The 23,371-nt window shown below is 41.6% G+C and overlaps 1 protein-coding gene across 1 annotated transcript in view; it reads left to right on the forward strand.

The window, feature by feature from the left end:
* Positions 1–23,371, forward strand: part of LOC126235225 (uncharacterized) — a 112,904-nt gene that overhangs the window by 44,808 nt on the left and 44,725 nt on the right. Inside the window, exon 2 of the mRNA XM_049943955.1 lies at positions 12,054–12,398. Coding sequence (XP_049799912.1) covers positions 12,054–12,398 — 345 coding nt within the window. The remainder of the gene's footprint in view (positions 1–12,053; positions 12,399–23,371) is intronic.

Consider the following 23,371-nt stretch of genomic DNA (forward strand, 5'->3'; position numbering starts at 1 on the left):
AAAACATCACAGCTAGAGTAGCACAGTGTTTTCAGACGCACAATTCCGTTTATTATAGCACGCTTTATACACCGTGTAATGGCCAGAAAAGACCGTATGTTTACTGTGTGTGTGTGTGTGTGTGTGTGTGTGTGTGTGTGTGTGTGTGTGTGTGTGTAGTTATACTAATTGTCAACACCAGTTTCTGGCACATGACTACTAACGCTATTTGATGAGGCTTGGTAACTAAATCTCCGTTTCCATTGTGAATATTAAAGTTATGTCAGCATTCCCAATCTTTTACCTCGCTGGGTGTTGCGAAATAACACGTTTTTGAACGACATTTTCGTTTACTGTAGTTTGCGGTTATAAGCGATGGAAGGATAAGTTGTAATGTTCGGAAAAGACTATTTTCACCATGTGTTTATATTTTCACTAAATACTGATGTATACTTCAGAGTGCCGGAAGGGATGTAAGAATCGAAGAGAGGTTTCTCACAAAAAAAACCCCACCGTATCGCTGTCAAATCAAACCCCACATCAAAGCAAAACCACCGCCTCTTTGTTACTACTAGCAACAAGTTACAATAAGCCATCAGACTGGAGAAGCCAGCACGAAGGTTAGGGGAGGGAGGAGGATAGAGGTTGCATCTCCCAGCGTCCTCTACCTATCGATTTGTGCTCTTACTTAGTTGGCCCTCTGGCATGTTGCTAAACACTTTCATCTGCCTCCACTTTTCTGTCTGAAGATTTTTATTACAGTGGTTTTTTCGGTATTTTGTTCTATTTCAGATATTAGCACTGTCTATAATGATCTGAAAGTGGGTGGTATGGGGGGAGCGGTTTTTCGTGACTATTTGGAAGGCGAGTGATGGTTACTCACGACAATTTAGAGTTCGTGATTGTTTTAGAAGATCTTGAGGTATTTTCCGTCAATTGTGCCACCGTGACCTGTGAGTTTCGACCATCAAAGGGATTTGCCAGTTCAGTTATAAGATCTGTTATTTTAGATATTTTCGTAGTGGATGAGGTTGTCGAAGGCTGTATTGTGAACTAACTCTCAGCGAGTCCGCTGGGACAGTGTAATAGGACGAAGTCGCCAGAGAGCATCGTTTTCACGATAGTTGTAGAGTGTTTGGAGAAATAGGTGAGTGGTTTTTTCGAAGTTTTTTATCGCAAGAATTGTGGTACGACGACGAGGTTTTTGATAGCGGATATTGGGGACTGCCTAACCGCGAGCTCGCACACCGTACATGCCTTTTCGGTTAACCAGCTGCAGGCCACACTAACTTGAGGCCTTTCACGCTGGCCGCCGCTGCGGACGCGGGCCCGGCAGCTCCGCACGTGTTCGCGGTGCAGTCTATGCGTATTATCTATAAGCGCTTTTAGGGAGGATTTTTGAGTGAAGCAGTATTGTGAACATCTCTCATGTGATACTAAATCCAACAAACGAGAGACTAGAGATGTAGCCAACGAGTTTAGGTATGAAGATATCAGCACTGAGAAGCGCCAAAGAGTAGCTTTGATCAGTGAAACGCTCACTAGCCGAAGGACTGTGGAGGATGGGATGGATCGTGAGAAGCACCAAAGAGTAACTTCGGCCAGCCTAACGAACTAGGTGAAGGGATACAGAGAAATTATTCTGGAAAACCTTAACACGAAATAACACTCGTTTAACGCGTAATACTAAATATGAATTTCAGTGATACAAGTCTCCAGCTGGAGTAGGTATGAGGGAGGAATAGGGGTATCAGCAGTGAGAAGCATTAAAGTGCAGGTTTATTCAACATGAGACTGATGTACTTCTCCAAGGACCACTTCGGAGTGTGGCAGAAAACCCAGAACATTTGAATGTACACAGCTGTTGATCGTTCAGTTTTTCATCCATGACGATTAACAGGTATTTCGCTTTTCTTCTTGGGGGGACAGTCCTTTCAAGAAATTGTTCCAGGCAGGCCAGTCTTTCACAGAAATACGTTTAATGGCTTGCAGGAAGCATCTGGTCTTGAGCCTTTTGTACATCTGTGACTGATTTCTGCAGAGTGGAAACAGTACATCGCTGTCAGCAGATAGGTCTCTTTGTGTACCATCAGCAATAGGATAGAACAGGCCTGGAAGACCAGTATCCCCACCATGGGGAGAGGAAAAGAAGGGAGGAGTGAAGGTGGGAGGGAAGGCAAGTGTGGGATCCTGCCTACTTGACTCTTATAGGGTGACAGTAGCGAGACAACAGCAGTGCCCCCACATTGCATTGTTGCCAAATTTATTCAAGATGGCGGCGATAGATGTGGCAATGTTGCATTGATGTCATGGAGGGAAGTTCAAATTTTGGCGGGAAAATAGGTCAATTGGTCTACCTCTGCTATCCTAACCCCCTCCCCTCCCCCCCCCCCCGAAAATGGCGGGAAGTTCAAATTTTGACAGGTAAAGAAGGCCACTTGGGCTACCTCCATAAACATAACAAAATGGTGGGAATATTTTGAAGGGAAAATAGGTCACTTGGGCTACCTCCACTAACCTAAGTCATCCAACCAACACCTCTTCCCTGGAAGTGGCGGGAAAACAACTCACCTGTGCTGGGCTGCTGGATAGGATGGACACAAGTCTTTTTTTGCATGCAGTGTTTATTTAAACAATTTGAGTTGTTGTAGGCAGTAGCTCAATCCAGTGTGCTCACCATGAGGTCTGGAGTCTGGAGTCCAACTAACCTAGCACACAGTACTGCCACCAGAGAGAGCTGTCGTTCCTCCCGTGATGTAATCAAAGATCGCCGTCTGGGGAAAAAATGGCAGGAAAATAACGCAGTCTCTGTCCCATTGTTGGGAAGGGGGGGGGAAGTAGTGTACTTTATTTATTTTCAGTAGGACATTGGAACAATTTATTTAGGAAAGGATTTCACGTAGTTTATTACACTGATACAAAACACTAGCCCTGACATATTTGGGGCAAAGTACATAGACTACAGAGCTGCAAACTGCTTGTAAATCACCGAAACAATGCAGTACACTTATGTACAGACACGCAAACGCCTCGTAAACTGTCACAATAATTCATGTATAACGCTCTGCAAACATGCTCACTAATTATAAACTGTCGAAATAATGCACTGCACAGTCTACAGACCTGCAAACTACACGTAAATCACCGAAATACTGCAATACACTGATGTAAAGGCACGAAAACAACTCGTAAATTGTCAAAAGAATGCATGTATAACACTCTGAAAACATGCTCACTAACTGAAATAATGCATTGCACAGCCAACAGACATGTTCACAAAATAATGCAACAGACATATTCACTACGAGTAAAACTGGCAAAATAATGCATGTACAACGCTCTGCAAACATGCTCACAACACTTAAACCGCCGAAATAATGCAGTGTACAAACACGCACTGCATGTAAAAATGCTTTCAGACTATCGTTAAGAAATTCGGTCACAACATGTCAGCGAACTGCTCCCTTCAGAGTTCCAACGCGGAATGATGACTGGATGTATTCTTCATAACGATCCTAATGGGACAGCGCATCCCACATGCGAGACACCTCTGGCCACACATGTGTTTACCTAGCCACCATGGCTGACATGGCTTTTATAGCTGCGGCTCCAACACAGAGCAAGATGTTTGCATAGTGACTCACCCTTGCAGGCATGGCTGAAAAGTTGTCAGTGTTTTGCTGAAGTCTTATGTCTATGTAAATAAGAGCCAAGACTCCCTCTCAGAAATCATAAAGTGTCGCAGAACTAGTTAAAGGTCGCTTTTGTTATTGTGGGAGCTTTCGTAATGTCTCAGCTTCTCTGCATGGAAATTCTTGCCCCAACAGCCCAGAATAACAGCGAATGCATTCTTCCTGTTGCTCCTAACGAGGCAGCCTGTTCTACCCTTCCTGGAAATCGTGACGTCCTGCTTTCAATATAAGTCTCAGATGTGGTAAACGTTCTCACCACTAAAAGACTTCATCATGTATGTGCACGCGTGCAAGAACACCGTTAATCGTAAAAGCTTTCTTGTTGTTTGAAAAGAGAGCACTGTCTAAGCACAGACAGGAAAATCAGAAAAATTACGCAAACAGAATTCAAGACACTGTCCTGCAAAAGAAAAAAATGCTGGAATTTTCGGTGTCCTACAGCTGTTGGTCTGGAGATGTCCTAATGTGACAATGGTAGATGAGGGACAGCATCCCATCAGGGATGGATGGTCTGCTTCAACTTGTCTTTGAACACTTGAACATCACATTACCCTCAGAACTTTCCATTGATACCTTGCCCCCATCTTGATCGAACCATTCTGTAGAGGCTCCTATGTCCCAATGCAATGGATGTCTTGTGAATGAATGGTGCATTCTGATTGGCTCTTACTGAATTTACCCGCCAAATTACTGATGCTGCCAGTGTGGCAGCACTTACCGCTTTTTTTTGTGCAGATGAAACTTTCAGCGGCAAAAATATTTTTGTACAGATCGCCGTATTGCATGGAGAGTGAAACCCTGCAAAAGTAGTCTACAGATCATGAAATATGGGAAGACACTTCCTCAGTTACACTGCTCTGCCACTGACGACAGAAGCTTGAATATTTCAGTGTGAAACCGATCTCCAACCGGTCTATATATCACTACGTACTGTATCGATGAAGTAAACATGCAATTGGTATCCTACGCCCTACAAAACCCATCACTCCTGCATCCTACTTATAGCTCTGCAGCCGGCGGTCCCAAGTCATCTGTCCCCGCACACACACTAGCCCAACGCATGACCAGAGCACCATCAGCGGACTGAGGTCACTCTCCGAACTGTTGCACAAAGGCTGGGTCGGTTCCCCCTCGATACAAAGGTGTCACTGTTTCTGGTCCCGACCTGCTTGCTTGCTTTCTACATCCATCTCCAGACACTGGGATTACCAGAACACATATGTTTTCTCATGGTTTCCCAGAATATCATACCATTTACGCGATACTTATCGATATCAAGCACATAATATGCTACCGATCACTTGCACAATATAATTCTGAAGATATAGATTGGAAATTATTTCTCTAGAAACCCGAAACTTGAGTGAGGAGCAGCATGCTGTAAACCACTGAGTAACTGGAAACTCATTCTGTCTATGAAGTATCTTTATGTGAAAACTCGAAAAAGTAGAGGAAACTGATAGTTCCGCTTGTGAATACCGATGTCGGTGATATAACAGAGTTCAGATCATCCTTATAATTTACAAAGTCAACTAAAACCAGCAAACGTGTCTTCCAACCATCTTTCACCTACTATACTCGTGCCGGTGAAACATGTCACTTGACAGCTCGCGTGTGGTTGGCTACACTGCGATTGCAAGTTTGCAATAGCAACACGCCCACAATTCCGAAGTACGTTTTGTCAAATGTAAGCTACAATCAACGTTTATACGTAAGTGCAACAAAGTACGTTTTTCTAACAATGGAGAGAACGACGACGGAGACTAAGCGTTTGATAGTATATTAAAGCGGGAAATAACACCTGAAGTTAATGACAATATCTATGAAAACTCGTCCAAATTGTTACAGTAATAGCTGCATATAAAACGTCGTATAATAATGCAAATCTAAGCATACCAAATAACACGCTATGCACACTCATAGAAAGAAATAAAGCAAAACATATATAGCCTACCCGATTGCAGAGAGAAAAAGTATTAATTCGGCATACATTTACACTCATCAATTTACGATGGCAGTGGCGCAATTCCATCCAGTTCTCCATCACTGTCATCGGAATCGGCGCCAAAACCGTTGTCTTCGTCATCATCATCATCATCATTATCATTAAGAGAAATCATTAACTGTTCGTTTTCATTTATAATGCCATCTATAGTCTGTGCTTCTCTTACCAGTTTAGCAACATGGTCTAATTTTTTCCTCCATGAGGTAGCGTCTACCGTAGCAAGACCTTCATGTAGCAGTCTTTCCACTTCTGTTGTAGTAAAAGTCTTGTTGTTACTTCTAATGTACGCCTTGACTTCACACCAAACCAACTGAATTGGATTAAAATGACAGTGATAAGGCGGTAGCCTAATTACCAAGTGACCCTGTTCGCTTGCAATTTCATCTACAATGTATTTAGGCGTCACAGGCTTATTTTGTTTCACGAGCGAGTATAACAGCAGTTTTGCCATGCTCATGTCCGCAGCAATGTCTCTGGCCTGCAACCACTGCACCATAGTTTCTTTATGGTCACTAGTGGTGGGAGGTTTATCTAAAATCACGGAATGGTACGGTGCATTGTCCATCACAAAAACTGTCGGAACACTAAACTGGAGCAACAGATTTTTAAACCACTGTAGAATATCCTCATGATAGTCACCGGTTTTTTTCGATCTAAAAACTAGAAGTCCTTCAGGAACAAAGCCGTTTGAAGATCCTGCATGGGCCACAATTAATCTCGCGATCCTCTTCCTGTTGGCTGATGACCGCTGCTAATCGGAGTATCATCTGTCCAGCATTTCTCAACTGAGTCTCCACCGTTGACCCAAGTTTCGCCTAACCATATGACTGAGTGTATGTCCTTTCCTACAATTTTGTGTAAGAAAATGGAACGAGCTGCAACGACATGAGCTTTCTCTAGTAACAGTTTTCGTCAATCTAACTTTTTAAAACGGAAGCCCATACTTTTTAATATATTAAGTGATGTTTTCCCCCCTGAGAAAAGAAATTACCAACTTCGCTATTGTGGGGTCTTCTTTCCTTTCATAGTTTCCCTAGATGAGCCGACAAACTGCATCGGACTGGAAAGAATCAATATCTGTAACAGGACGAGGCTGCTTCTTTTTCTTGCCCGGAGTACTTAAAAACACACTGTTTCTTCCACTTTACTGTCTTCTATGTCTTGAAGTAGCACCTCTTTCAAAAATGGTTCAAATGGCTCTGAGCCCTATGGGACTTAACATCTGAGGTCATCAGTCCCCTAGAACTTAGAACTACTTAAACCTAACTAACCTAAGGACATCACACACATCCATGCCCGAGGCAGGATTCGAACCTGCGACCACAGCAGTCGCGCGGTTCCGGACTGAAGCGTCTAGAACCGCTCGGCCACCGAACCGGCAGCACCTCTTTCCTTATAACTGTTCTTTCACTGAGTCCTAGAGTTTTCGAGGTACGCTCTAAAACTTTATCGGCAGTAATTAACACATGCCCATGAAGAGAAACAAATTCTTTTTCTTGCTTGTAAAACTCACGCGTCCTCTGTAGTAATTCCAAAGCCTGACTATTTAATGTCACTCCATGGCGCAACGGATTGTCGCTTGGTGAACGACATCGTTTTGGTGACATTGTTTAACAAACAAAAACCAATGTGGGAGACCCGCACCGCCGATTAGGCAAGGTCCTAGCGAAGGTGGTTTGCCATTGCCTTCCTCCGACTGTAATGGGAATGAATGATGATGATGAAGACGCCACAACAACACCCAGTCGTCTCGAGGCAGGGAAAATCCCTGAGCCTGCCGGGTATCGAACCCGGGACCCCATGCGCAGGAAGCGAGAATGCTACCACAAGACCATGAGCTGTGGACATAGTGAGTATTGGTTCACTATTCAGCCATCTAGAGGGTGACATGGTTAAGTCAGTTACATTCCTGTACCCCAACCAGTCTCTCCAGTCGGACGGCCCCTGCCATTAACTGGAAACGTGAATCATTCCCGCGACAGGCTACCGCCACCATGTACTCCTTGCACACCATACAGAATCGTCCTAGGAAACCGGCCACATATATTTTATCACTGTACTTACAATTAAATATTACGATCGCAGTCTCAATTGGACAACATAAGACAATGAGCGAAGTATTGGAAATACCCCCTGTTGATGGCTCTGGAAATAGAAACATCTGTACCATTCTTATGACTTGACATACTTTTCCAAGTAAAAGAAAGTCTTTCATTCCCTTTGTGGCTATCGCAGTAGTCCACGTCAAATCTATACCTTCCTTACGACTAGACATAGTCATTTTCTTTGCATATGTTGGAACACACACACACACACACACACACACACACACACACACACACACACACACACACACATATCGAAAAGAAATACCATTTGCATGCTAGATTCGAGAACATGTGGCGATCCTATTAAATATACAGGTATTTATCCATTGGAGCAGGCGGCCACTGATTGAAGTCCCTTGCACAGACCAGTGTAAAGTGTCAACGCCCTTACTGTAGGAGGAGGCTGACTGTATCCTACAGATTACACTTTCAGTCGCAATGTTTGAAACACTGTTATTTTTCTGCTGTAACACGCTTTGTACACTGTCATACATTTTGTTTTTAGAGCCACGACTGCGAGGTCTGTGTCAGGTTCTACACTGACATTAACATCTTCTGATCCACTGCCTCTCACAGAAAACTAGACAATGCACAGTTGTTACTGCTGCTGCCACCTCACACACACACACACACACACACACACACACACACACTGGATGATTATATATATAAGAGAGTTACAACATAAGGAAACGGAAAGAGTTTTTCTGCATTGCAGAGCGTTTCCAAACTGCTGTCCGAAAGTGACTGATGACCTTTAAACTCATCTGTCACAGTGATGGGATTGCTGATGACTCTGTGCTCTGTTTCAATTGATTCCTCATATTGCAGTCATGTATGCGATCACTGTTTCGATGCTAGCCGTCCCCATAAGGTGTTGCCCCTCCACCAAAACTCTTTCTCCATCTCAAACAAGGAATGTCAGTCAATCATTATGTGGTAATAAACAGCGTAACAGTGGTCATATGGGATGGAAAAGGTACGGCCGAAGTACTGTAATAATAAGTATCACGGCTGATAGTGTGAACAATTTTAACAATTTTACAGTAATTTCAACACCGACCAATGATGCGACAGCATGCTTACCATTTTCAGTATCACTGCTAAACTGCCCCCTCCTCTCCGTTGCAAGTACCATTGCGAGTGTAGGTAGATGACTGTGCAGTACGTCCATTAATTCCTAATTCTCGAACATATACATCATCAAAGTATACCAGACAGTGATCTACGTATTTCTTGCACCTCAAGCATAGTGCGTAATTTTCGATCTTTCTCTATGCGGACGGGAGTCATAGACAGAGAGATCCCCTCACACGACCTACCCACTCTGCAGCACCATTACCGATTTAATGTGCAGCCGACCAGAAGTAGACCGCTACATTCCGCGTCTCATGAAAGAATGGTGCTTGCCGAGTCCATAACTGGTGTTCTGCACACACCTAAGTGCAGAAGATTTCTCCAGATGCGTGCATGTTGAGGAGGTTGGCACCCATTATCGGTGAGTAGTAGTGGATTTGAAAGTGTTCTGATATAATAGCAGACAGTTAAGAAGAACAAGAAACGGGTGGTTTTTATGCATGATGGAGCTCCAGACAGATGGAGTTCGAAGCATTTTATGTAAATAAACTACACTATCAATTCTACAGTATTGTTGTAATGCCTGGGATCTGGTAAGAGAGAACAGAAACACACGCACTCCTAAGGCTACATGGTTTCTTAAAACAGGTTATAATGTTTGATTGCTTCAGTTTCCGACCTATTAGTAATATAGAATGTAATGCTGTTAATATTCCAGTGTAAGAAATATATTTACAGCACATCACATACATTCTTCTTGCAGGTTTCTCTACGATAAGATATGGTAACAAACTGTAAAATGGAAAAACTACTTAGTTAAAATATGGATTCTATGTGAAACATGTCACTCTGCTCTGGACCCGCAGCTATGAAAGCCACGTCAGCCTTGGTGGCTAGGTAAACAACACCCCAGGGATAGCCACTGTGTAGAGTAAATTTGGCAACAATGCAGAGTAGCGTCATTTCATCCTTGCCCCACTACTGCTCAGGGTAGTCAAATTATTCGGTCGAATTCTACAAACCAGTTGCTAAGAACTGTAGCCCGATGACCTGCCACACTGTCATTCATAAAAATTCCATCGTTGTTTGGGAACATGTCCATGAATAGCTGCAGTGGTCTCCAAGGAGAAAAACAAAACCATTTCCACTCAATAATCGATTCACTTGGACCAGGCGACACAGTCGATTCCATGTAAACACAGTGGGCACCATAGTGGAGCCACCACCAGCTTGTGTAGTGCCTTGTTGACAACATGTGTGCATGACTTCGTGGGGTCTGCACCACACTCGAATCCTACCATCGGCTCTTACCAACTGAAATGTACTCATCTGATTAGGCCACGGTTTTCCAGTCTTCTAAGGTCCAACCAATATGGTCACAAGCTGAGGAGAGGCGCTGTAGGCTGTGTCGTGCTGTTAGCTGCTGCCACAGCCCATTAACACCAGATTTCGCTGCACTGTCCTAACGGATACGTTCGTCATATGTCCCACATTGGTTTCTGCGGTTGTTTCATGTAGTGTTGCTTGTCTGTTAGCACTAACAACTCTACGCTAATGCTGCTGCTCTCAGTCGTTAAGTGAAGGCCATGGACCACCGCGTTGTCCGTGATGAGAGGAAGCGCCTGAACTTTGGTATTCTCAGCACACTCTTAACACTGTGGATCTCAGAATACGGAATTCCATAACAGTTTCCAAAATAGAATGTCGGACGCATCTAGCTCCAATTACTAGCACCATTCCATGTTCAAAGTCTGTTAATTCTCGTCATGTGGCCATAATCATGTCGGAAACATTTTGACATGAATCACCTGAGTACAAATCACAGCTCTGCCAACGCACCTCCCTTTTATACCTTGTGTACGCGATACTACTGCCATCTGTATATATGCGTATAGCTTTCTCATGACTTGTGTCGCCTCAGTGTACATCAGAAAACCTTATGTCGCTAAGTTGTGGTGTCCAAAGTGTCTGGTTTATCACGGGTTTAACCGAAGAGATATGAGAAGGCAAACTTAAACTTTCTCTGCAGCGCGATATTTCCGGCTAGTTTGCCTTTAGTTATGTTGCATTGGTAGCTCATGTTGGAAGTTTTAGCCCACCCATTGTCTTGGGGGGGGAGGGGGGGGGAGGAGGAGATGCGCTTCGAAAACGCTGTTTCGAATGAGACTGTTTTCGAAGCATTCATAGAAAACAGTATTTTAAAGGAACTGTGAAATATACACTATTTGCACCTTTTCACGAAAATCGCCATGGGAACTGAGAAGTAGTTGTGTGTCATTTGATTTTATTTCAATTTTATCCTGTATCAATTGACTGTTTACAACAAGTGTGTATGTGATATGGGAGATGCAAGAATAGATAATGTTCTGTGTCACTTGTTTCCTAAAGAGTCTTTCTGAACCTAGTGATAGAAAAGAAGAATATTTATGAATTTAAATTGTTAGGTGATCTCTAACACTGTAATATTCCTTTCCACTATGTAGTATTTAAGCTTTTGTGTGCAGGTATGGTATTTACAGGATCCTGCAGGTTTTCGGCTGTATGTATCATTGTTATACCTGAGTAATGTGATACTTTTTCAAGGGTTGGCAATGGTTGGGGTTGGCCACTGTTGTTACGGATGTAGGCAACTACTTTCTTTTAAAAGTAGCAATGTGACTGTGTAAATTTTCAGCTACCAGTAGAAGTTACAGAAGATTTTTAACATAACTGAGGAAGCAACAACTTGTTTTCAAACTGGCAGCTTTCTTTGTAATTTACTATATTACATGTAGATGATGTAAGCAAAAATAGTAGAAAACATCATAGTGATAATCTGTTCTTAATGCACTGTACAGATTAAGATTTTATGAGTTTCTTGTTTTCTGCTATTGTATATCATGACTTGTTCTACATCCCTGATGATTGTCCTTCTTGGTGGAATCTATGGAACATCAGAAATGAATGACCATATTGTAAATAATGGCAGTGAAGTGATGACCTGAAATAGTCTCTATGTTACAGATGCATGCAATTAGAGCATATAAATAATAGTAAAAAGTGTTCTTAATGGCTAAAAGCACGGAGTATCTACATTTTTCTGATAAACTAATTGAATTATCCCCTCATTTCCTGGTGTGACAGAACGTCATGGAGATGTTCTGAAATGGAGGTGCTATTTTCTGATAGGAGTTTCTAAATGGGCTGTTGCAGGAGCTAAATGAACTGCGATGCTGTGGCTGCCAGTTGGTGTCATTGTCTTCTGTGCCAGCACTGCCACAGTTGCGCCTACTTGATGTATCGGATAACCTGCTACAACAGAGAACATTCCCAGCAGCAGAGGCCTCACACCTCTGGCCAGAGTTGCGGGAGCTGTCACTTGCGGGAAACGGACTGACGTCAGTACCAGTGACAGCACTGCCGGAACACCTTGGCACCATGTCACTGGCACGTAATGAGCTGGCTGGGCTGGGTGCACTCAAACTGCCCTCGTGGCTGCGTGAGCTGGACTTGTCTAGCAATCCACTTGCATCTTCTGCTGTTATTCAACTTCTACAGGTCTGCATGTCAGCTTCACATACTACACAGAAAATCATAAATGTCTTCTTAGAGGTCTGGCTAGAAAAAGCAGTATTTTATGGCTTTTATTTTCATTCTCTATTTTCAAGGGTTAATTATTTATGTGTAAGACAGGGTCCAGTCATATTAATACAACCAATACCCACGTTCTAGGTCAAAGGGCAATAACCACTCACAGACAGCAGGAGGCAGCACTATCAGTGGAAGGTACATAAAGCGTGTTGTGGGAAAGCCATTGTTAAAGCATACCAAGCATGCCAAAATGGTGCTATCCAAAAGTGGTGCCGAGGCAACTGGAGCACCGCAGGCCATAGACGACAGGGCTAAATGACACCTGCAGAGATGTGTACGGATGATACACATGCAACTGTTAACCAACTGACAACACAGATGAACCTCGGGTTACCAAAATGTCTCCTTAATGGCCATTCAGCAAACATTGCTGCATATGGGCCTCCTCAACAGGCACCTGGTTCAAGCATCCTTGTTGTCTGCTGTTCATGGGTGATGAAGGCTGGAATTTGTATGCCGTGGCATGTACGAAGTCTGTTCAAAAAATTTCACAACTTTGTCCACAAAATTCTCCTATACTTACCTTTTACTTACTGTGCATTGTCTCCTTCGAAATACTCTGCTCAAAAATTCATACACCACTCTAACGCCATTTCCACTTCTGGAAACAGGCTTGGTACACCTCTTGCTGAATCGCGCAAAGTGCCATCCGTGAATTTTCTTTTTTTTCGTCTATCATTGCAAATATTCTCCCTTTCAACAGGGTTTTCAACATTGGAAATAAAAAAAAATGTGTGCAGGGGCCAGGTCTGGAGACTAGTTCTCATTTGCATGATCCAAAAGCTCTTCACAGATTGTGAGGCAAAGGTCTTCCTGGTCTTCACTCACGAGCATGGGATGAACTTGGTGGCACATTATGCATTCCCAGATGCAGTGTTAGGATTTCATGACATCATCCAACTGAAATTGTAATTCTTCTGAAATCTCTCAGACAGTAAGTCTTCAATTGGCATCCACGATTTCATTGACATTTTTGATATGAGCGTCATCGGTTGATGTCAAAGGGCATCCTGAATGAGAGTCATCTTTAACTTCCGTCTGGCCATTTTCAAACCATGTGAACCATTTGTAATGCCAAGTATGGCTTAATTACTCATAACTGTAGGCTTCCTGTATTATTTGGTGTGTCTCTATAGAGGTTTTCTTGAATTTCACACAAAATAATGCACATGAGTTGCTCCTCTAACTCTGCCGTCTCGAAATTCGCGAACTGTGTGACACAATATTCTACTCAGTGCAGCACTGAACAATAACTAACAGACATACAACAATGAAATGTGTGACAGTTACACATTAAACACAGGTGTGTGCAGGGATACCAATCACATCTCACTCCAACACACCATTGTCACGAAATTATGAATGGTTCAGAATTTTTTGAACAGACCTTATATAGACCTGCAACAATAATTGGAAGGTTCCAGGCTGGAGGAGGGAGTGTTACGGTCTGAGAAATGCTTTAGAGACATTTCCAGGGTGATCTCATCATTTTGGAAGGCACACTGGATCAACACAGTATGCATCTATCCTTGGGGACCATGTCCACCATACATGCAGTTTCTACATCTGCATGATTACTCTGCAATTCACATTTAAGTGCTTGGCAGAGGGTTCATCGAACCACAATCATACTATCTCTCTACCATTCCACTCCCGAACAGCGCACGGGAAAAACAAACACCTAAACCTTTCTGTTCGAGCTCTGATTTCTCTTATTTTATTTTGATGATCATTCCTACCTATGTAGGTTGGGCTCAACAAAATATTTTCGCATTCGGAAGAGAAAGTTGGTGACTGAAATTTCGTAAATAGATCTTGCCGTGACGAAAAATATCTTTGCTTTAATGACTTCCATCCCAACTCGCGTATCATATCTGCCACACTCTCTCCCCTATTACATGATAATACAAAACGAGCTGCCCTTTATTTTTTGCACCCTTTCGATGTCCTCTGTCAATCCCACCTGGTGCCGGCCAGAGTGGCCGTGCGGTTCTAGGCGCTACAGTCTGGAATCGCGTGACCGCTACGGTCGCAGGTTCGAATCCTGCCTCAGGCATGGATGTGTGTGATGTCCTTAGGTTAGTTAGGTTTAAGTAGTTCTAAGTTCTAGGGGACTGATGACCACAGCAGTTAAGTCCCATAGTGCTCAGAGCCATTTGAACCAGCCATTTGATCCCACCTGGTAAGGATCCCACACCGTGCAGCAATATTCTAACAGAGGACGAACGAGTGTAGTGTAAGCTGTTTCTTTAGTGGACTTGTTGCATCTTCTAAGTGTCCTGCCAATGAAACTCAACCTTTGGCTTGCCTTCCCCACAATATTATCTATGTGGTCTTTCCAACTGAAGTTGTTCGTAATTTTAGACCCAGGTACTTAGTTGAATTGACAGCCTTGAGAATTGTACCATTTATCGAGTAATCGAATTCCAACGGATTTCTTTTGGAACTCATGTGGATCACCTCACACTTTTCATTATTTAGCGTCAACTGCCACCTGCCACACCATACAGCAATCTTTTCTAAATTGCTTTGCAACTGATACTGGTCTTCGGATGACCTTACTAGACGGTAAATTACAGCATCATCTGCGAACAACCTAAGAGAACTGCCCAGATTGTCACCCAGGTCATTTATATAGATCAGGAACAGCAGAGGTCCCAGGACGCTTCCCTGGGGAACACCTGATATCACTTCAGTTTTACTCAATGATTTGCCATCTATTACTACGAACTGCAACCTTCCTGACAGGAAATCACGAATCCAGTCGCACAACTGAGACGATACCCCGTAGGCCCGCAGCTTGATTAGAAGTCGCTTGTGAAGAATGGTGTCAAAAGCTTTCCGGAAATCTAGAAATACGGAATCAACTTGAGATCCCCTGTTGATAGTGGCCATTACTTCGTGCGAATAAAGAGCTAGCTGCGTTGCACAAGAACGGTGTTTTCTGAAACCATGCTGATTACGTATCAATAGATCATTCCCTTTGAGGTGATTCATAATATTTGAATACAGTATATGCTCCAAAACCCTACTGCAAACCGACGTCAATGATATAGGTCTGTAGTTTGATGGATTACTCCTACTACCCTTCTTAAACACTGGTGAAACCTGTGCAATTTTCCAGTCTGTAGGTACAGATCTATCGGTGAGCGAGCGGTTGTATATGATTGCTAAGTAGCGAGCTATTGTATCAGCGTAATCTGAAAGGAACCTAATCGGTATACAATCTGGACCTGAAGACTTGTCCATATCAAGCGATTTGAGTTGCTTCGCAACCCCTAAGGTATCTACTTCTAAGAAACTCACGCTAGCAGCTGTTCGTGTTTCAAATTCTGGAATATTCCATTCGTCTTCCCTGGTGAAGGAATTTTGGAAAACTGCGTTCAATAACTCCGCTTTAGCGGCACAGTCATCGGTAACAGTACCATCGGCACTTTGCAGCGAAGGTATTGTCTGCGTCTTGCCGCTTGTGTACTTTACATACGACCAGAATTTCTTCGGATTTTCTACCAAATTTCGAGACAATGTTTCGTTGTGGAACCTATTAAAGGCATCTCGCATTGATCAGTTCTGCTCATGTCTACAGATTCGTGGTGGCCCTTTGTTTGTGTGGATATCTGTTTGATGCTTATGTGCACATAAAAACCTGGGCAAAAGTTACAGCAGTTTGTTTTCCTCGGCATGGAGGCATCTACCAGCAGGGCAATTCAACATGTCACACTGTTCACAGTGCATGTGCATAGTTTGAAGAATACCAGCATGAGTTTCCGATACTCCTGTGAGCACCAATCTCCCTGGATATAAACCCATTTGAGAATCTATGGGACCACTTTGATCTGGGGTGGAGTCACAGCTGAGAAATGTACCACAGCTGGCTGTGGCACTGGAGATGGCATGACTTGACATCCCTGTTGGTATCTTCCAAATCCTCATTTACTATCTTCCTGCATGTCCCGCATTGCAAAAGGTGATTACTAATGTTTTTGTCAGCTAGTCACATTAATGTGACTGGGTAGTGTGTATAGGCTTAAAATTACTCCAGGTTCAGTGTATCTGATTATCCACTTAACATAGTAACATACAAAATAATGGGTTTCATAAGTAAGGTTTATGGTTGCTTAATAAATTACATACAATATTTCAGCATTAAGTCTTACAAATTAATTACAGTATTGATAAAGCAACACTGTGGTTATGGCTGACTTAGTTTTATGCCGTAATGTTATATTCAGTTGCTGTAACTTAAGTGATTTGTTGTTCATTTAACTTGAAAAGTTTACACAATGTCATCTGATCTATTTAAGTCATTGTCATTCATTTGTGGCAATATTAACGTATTTCACAAGTTATCACAAGACTTTGCGATAAAATATTCTGCTTTTAAACAAAGTGCATGGTATAGGAACATGGCACTGTTGAGACCAGTCTGGCGTAGACAGAGAGAGTTTGTGTATGGTGCACAATGATGTGGGAAAGTGAACCAGGAAGGGAGATTGGAGAGATTGGAAGGAGGAAGATAGAGACTGATGAGTGGAGAGAGTGAGTGTAGAATGAGTGAAATGTGGGCATGGGACCTGTGGAGGCAGGTATGGGACAGGGTAAAAAAGATGTGAAATTGAAGACTGTATTGTATAGACAGTTGCTGTCTACATAATTAGAGAAGTTTGTATTGTGGAGGGGGAATCTTGAGGGCATGGGTTGTGAAGCAGACATTGAAATTGAGTGTGTTGTGCACAGCAGCATTTTCTGACATAGGGTGATCAGTTCTGCTCATGTCCACAGATTTGTGGTGGCCCTTTGTTTGTGTGGATATCTGTTTGATGCCTATTTGCACATAAAAACCTGGGCAAAAGTTACAGCAGAGCTGGTGTACGAGGTGTGTTCAAAAAGAAACTACACTTTCGCTGTATCAGCTATATTGCTTATTGTACAACATTTTAAGCACTATCCCTTTCAAAATAGTCCCTTCTACTGGCTATACACTGTTCCCATCATTTCTTTCAATTCTGAAACGCCTCTTGGAACACATTTTGTGGGATGGCACAAAGGTTTCTTGTTTCATTACCCTGTATCTCCTCAGTGGTTTGGAAATGATGTTCTTTCAACATGTTTTTCAGTTTGGGAAACAGGAAAAAGTCTGCTGGGGCTAGGTCAGGAGAATATGTTGGATGAGGCACAACGGGAATGTGGTGTTTTGCTAGACAGCCACAGACAAGGAGTGACGAATGAGCTGGCACATTGTCATGATGCAACATCCAACTCTGGTTTTCCCGCAATTCAGGCCTCTTCCTGCACACAGCATCCCTCATGCCCACTAAGATTCCCTGGTAGACTTCCATGTTTACCATCTGACCCTGGAGGAGACCCTTCCCCCCGTCCCCACCACCACCACCATAACCACCACCACTACTGTGATGACAACATCTTTGTTTTACAATGCCATAGCTGTACAGCCATGTCTCATCACCATGTTATGACATTTTTAAGAAAGTTTTCATAGTCAATAACAGCAGCAAGCAGTTCCTTGCACATTTAAACACAGGTCTGTTTCTGATCTTCAGTCGACTAACGCAGTATGAATTTTGCACTGACATGACACATCTCAAGTTTTTCACACCGAATTTGATGGCATGAACCTTCTCTGATGCCTGCCTCCTCAGCAACTTCCCGAACAGTTAAGTGATGATTTCTGCAAATCACAGCACAAATGCTCTACACATGGCCATCATCTGTTGATAAGGAAGGATGTGCAGACTTGGAATCATCACAGACCGATATTCTGCCCTGTTGTAACATTTAAATCATTCGTAGTGCTGCATGCGGCTCATAAAGTCCTCTCTGTATGCTTGGCTAAGCATTTGAATGTCTCTGTGAAAGTTTTGCTAAGTTTTTAGCAGAATTTCACACACACACATTGTTCTTCAAGCTCCTTGATTGTACTAATCCAACGAGCAGGCTGTATGCGTGCTTACTTCAGCAGCTGTGGTTCACTTGCTAATTGTCCAAGGAACACAAGGCAAATGGCAGTTTCTTGTCTAAACCTGCAGCTAAGTATGCTCAGTAGCTGCAACGTGCTCTCTCTGCTGGTTGGCGTGCTATTTCAAAAGTTTGGATTCCTTTTGAACACACCTTGTATTATGATTCCTTTCAAATGTGGTCCCGTCTCTAATGGAATAGGAAGTGAATGTGATGGAATTGGAATATGATTTTCTGGATACTGAAGGAACTGAACTGGAAGACTCTTGAAGATCGATGTAAACTATCCAGAGAAAGTCTATTAACAAAATTTCAAGAACAGACTTTTTAATGATGGCTCTAGGAATATACTACAACCACCCATATATCACTCACATAGGGATCATGAAGACAAGATTAAAATAATTACTGCACACACAGAGACATTCAAATAGTCAGTCTTCCCACACTCCATATGTGAATGGAGCGGGAAAAACCCCGATAACTGGTATAATGGGACGTACCCTCTGCCATGCACCTTACAGTGGTTTGCAGAATATAGATGTACATGTAGACAAGGTTGCAAGGCACAGCACTGAGTGATACATCCACTGACAATAGGTCAGGTGGGCAAACAACACTGGCAGATTTAATAGGAGCTGTAGACCATGTCAGCCTCACTTCACTCAGCTAACTGATGTGCACTACATAGTGTCCAGTGGACTTATTTATGATGACCTTGCGATGCTTGGCTATTTTAAGGACATTGAAATTGACTCTGTTATTCCTGGCCATCAACATTTGGCTTGCATATAGACATGTTTATTTTTCTAATGCAATGCAGTCTTTGTTTGCTATTCGACCACATGTTGTGCCTACTTTGAATGCACTGACAGTGTATGCATACACCAAGAGAGTGGTTCATACTACAGTGCTTCCCTGCCTGAATCTTGTTTCTGTTTGTTTCAAGAAAAGTCAGCATTCATTATTTTCTTTATTTTTTGTCTTTAACTGATGATCAGTAAAATCTGTGTTTATTTACATTTTGTAAAGCATGTGGAACATTTTACCTGTAGCTAAGTGTGTGAAGTGCAGTAAAATTGGTGTCATTGGAAAACATTCAATATGTTTTGCAGAACATTGTCTGCACCACAAACGAATGGATACTAATAACTCTACACGACTCTCACATTGCTGCAGACAGTCAGTAAATATGTACCATCTGATGATGAATTACTGGGTGCAATCAGTAAATATGAACCATCTGATGATGAAATGTTAGGCAGTGTGAAACTGGTAAATGGATAATAAAAATTTAAAAAAAGACTGGTTGCAGTAATTTCAAGAAGCCTTTAAAACCTGTGTTGTTGAAGAATAACTACACAAAGTCTTCAACCTATCTTCACAAGAAAAACTAATAACAGTCCTGAATTCAGGAGAATGAAAGCAATCAAAATGGCATAATAAATTGGCAAATTAATAATTTTATTAGACTCAGTTTATTTACGTTAAGTTGTAACGTATCAAAAGAAAAAGAAACTGGTAACCATAGATTATAACAATGTTTATGTTAAACAAAGAGAGTTATAAACAGGTTGATGGCTATGTTTCAGTATGGTAGTAACCATTACCACCACTATTTGATGTAGCATCTTAAAATACTATTCTATACTGATATCATGCTAAGAGCATTTGAAAAAGTATCTTGCCAAAATATTTAACTGAACTGAAGCTTGTGTTTTTGAGTGAAGTATTCTTGGATAATGTTTTCTCAGTGAAATGCAACAGACACATGGGAAGTTTTAGAATATGGCTTCGGCTTTATAATATGCACAATGCACCACTATTTTTGATGATAGTAACACTGTGCAGGAAGCTTTCATGTAACATGAAGTTTGTAGGATATACAGGGGAGGATATAACATGCATATGATAACTAGAATTTCAAAGTGATTTGCATTTGAGAGGGCTTTTCATTTATTTATTTTTGCCTGAGTAGTGTGCCCTGACCATTTTAGGTATGTACATAAAAGGTCATGCAGAAAAACAGACCATTTCGCATAACTGTCTATCGGTAATAGGTGTTCAGCTGCACTATACTGCATCAAAACCAAAGGGTGTTGAATAACAAAATTATATAATCTGAAATGGAGTTAAAGATTGACCTTTTTTTGTAATAAGAAATTTTAGAGTGTGTTGTGCATAATGCTAATACTGTGATAAAAGAATGTGTGAACCATAGCACTTGGATGATGACCTCGATCATTGAAGAACTGACTCACAAAGAAATGGCTACTCTGACAAAGAGATAAATAAGGCACTATACCCTAAAAGGTCGAATGAAAAAGAACCAACTAAAGGGAAAGTTTTTGCTCCATTTGTAAAACCTGTCACAGACCACAACAGCTGAGTACTCAGAAGACATGGTAATGGTACAGTGTTGAAAACAAGAAGAAAAGTGTGTGAATATTTAACCCCCGGTCTCACAGACTGCTAGCATTTATTGTTACTCTGGTGCTAATGCATAATAACGGGGTAGAAGATTACAGTGTTGTCTAGTTCTTTGCTGAAGTTGCCATGGTTTCCATTGTCAGTAGCAACTTGAATTGAACATGGACCTGTACTATTACTGCTTCTTTCATTCTAGTGGTTTCTGAGACGTCACATGGGACTTACCATTATAGATTCAGTAGCCAGGTCTTTGTCTACTCTTCATGTTTAATGGACCCTGACTTTGAGGATACTGTTTTAAAATGGGCTGAGGACAGTTTAGGAAGCAATGTTGGATCATACAGAGACAATGAAATCGAAAGTGAACATAATACAGTATTGGAAGGGTGCGAAACTAAAGACAAATTTATTTTGCCACCTGTGAATTCCTTGAATGAAACAGGTGATCAAAGTGATAAAGACAGATGTGTGGAGACTGAATCTTTAGTTAGAGGGTCTGCTAGAAATACATTAGGTCAAAACAAATATCAGTGCTCATCAAAGCCTCTTCCAGCAATGGGCAGTGGCATTATTTTTGGACATAAGTGGGGTGAATGCGTCCTTCACAGTTCCTCAGGTGAAACACTTTAATTTTTGAAGAAGCTTGTAAACTTATTGGTGACGCCATAGATACAAAGTGAGTCAACAAGTATCACATACTCCGTGCATCCTTGACTGTGTTTTGGTTATAGGAGAACCAAGAGTGGAAGTTGTTGTAGAATGATTGGAAAAATGCAAACCTGTGACCTAAAAAAGAAGAGAAAGACACCTTGTATTTGCCATTGTTGTGAGAAGCCAATCTGACGTGAAATCTCCACAAAAATTTCCAGGGGGTGCAAAGGAAACATCTAAGAAGGAAACTAAACACCTAAAAAGTACTAGTGTAATTTTCATTTTTGAAAATGTTTTGTGGGAGTTTTTTATGTTTTTATTATTAAATGCATAATAAATAAAATATAGCAAAAAGTAAAATTTGGAGTGCATCATATTTGAGTTTTCATAGCATGAATATTATCATGTAATTTTATGTTCATTTTGTGTAGTTTATTTGAATATATATTTTTTGTATGGTATTAATGGAACCTTTAACATTAAATCTGAACTGTTCCAATGAAACTGCTAAATGCGATCTCTCAGACTGCACCTGGAACACTGGTAACAAACTTTCTTCCCAAATTTGGTAAGGAGGTTCTGCAGAATAAACGAGTTTCTTCTCAGATTGATGCTCCTGGGTTCTCTCTCTATTTAGACTTAGTTATTCCCCATAGAACTGTTTCTTGATCTAGTCAAACAAAGTGAAATTTGAAGTATTATAAGCAGAAATCAAACTCAGACCCATGTGGTTTGGGTGGCATATCTGATTACCTTCTCAAATAAATCTGTCATCATGTGTTGTATTCACTGTTAGATTAATAAACTGCTCTTTGCTGTTGGGCTAATTCCCTAAAATTTCCATGGTCGTAGCTGTGGTTCCTCTGCTTAAAAAATTGGTAGAATTGATGTAAGTAAGTACAGATCCATCTCAAGCCTATAAAAAATAAAAAGTTCTTGTGAAAGCAACTACGTTGCAAGTTCCTGGAAAGCAACTACTTATGCAGCCCTTACCAGTTCAGATTTTAAAAAGGAATATCAATAAATTGTGGGCTTACTTCAATTTTGAAATCACACATTCGTATCATGAGGATAAAAATAGAATAATCACTGCATATGCAGGGGCATTCAATCATTCTTCCTGCACTCCATACATTAATAGAATGGGAAGAAGCCCTAATAAGTGGTACAGTGGGATGTGCACTCTGCCATGCACCTCATGGTGGTTTGCAGAATATAGATTAGATGTAGATGTACCTGTACATGTAGATGTTGTCCAACTATTTCTGGAACATACTCTCACGGAATTTTCATAGTAAACCTCTGTGATGCACAACACTCCTGTTGTAGCATCTGATAGTGAATTTGTTGAGTATCTCCTTAATGCACTCATGCCATATAAACTATCTCAGGATGAAAGACACCACTTGTCATTGGATCTTGTCTATTTCTTCTATTACTCTAATCTGGTAAGAGTCCCATACTTCCTTATATATCACTCAGCACTGTTGCTGCTGTTGCTACAGCAGTGTAGCAAGAGAGCTTCTCAGTATCTTGGATGGTATGGAAAGAAATAAGTGACAAATGAAAGGTCCAAACCAGACTATATGGAGAGCACTATAGATAGCACATTGTACTTAAAAGACGGGTCTCTGGGTAGAGTTTAATTTTCAGTATACTGTTTTAACTTACTGCAAATGTTTGATGCAGCACTGCATTGAGTGTAGAACAGTATGTTCCATACATTGTGTAGCTAGTCTGATTTATATGTTAGCCAGAAACTTGCACATATTTTTCATTATTTGTACCATTTTCTTGTTGCAGCCATGGATGCATGCAGGAGT

The sequence above is a fragment of the Schistocerca nitens genome, chromosome 2 (assembly GCF_023898315.1).
Source record: "Schistocerca nitens isolate TAMUIC-IGC-003100 chromosome 2, iqSchNite1.1, whole genome shotgun sequence".
NCBI classification, from domain to species: domain Eukaryota; kingdom Metazoa; phylum Arthropoda; class Insecta; order Orthoptera; family Acrididae; genus Schistocerca; species Schistocerca nitens.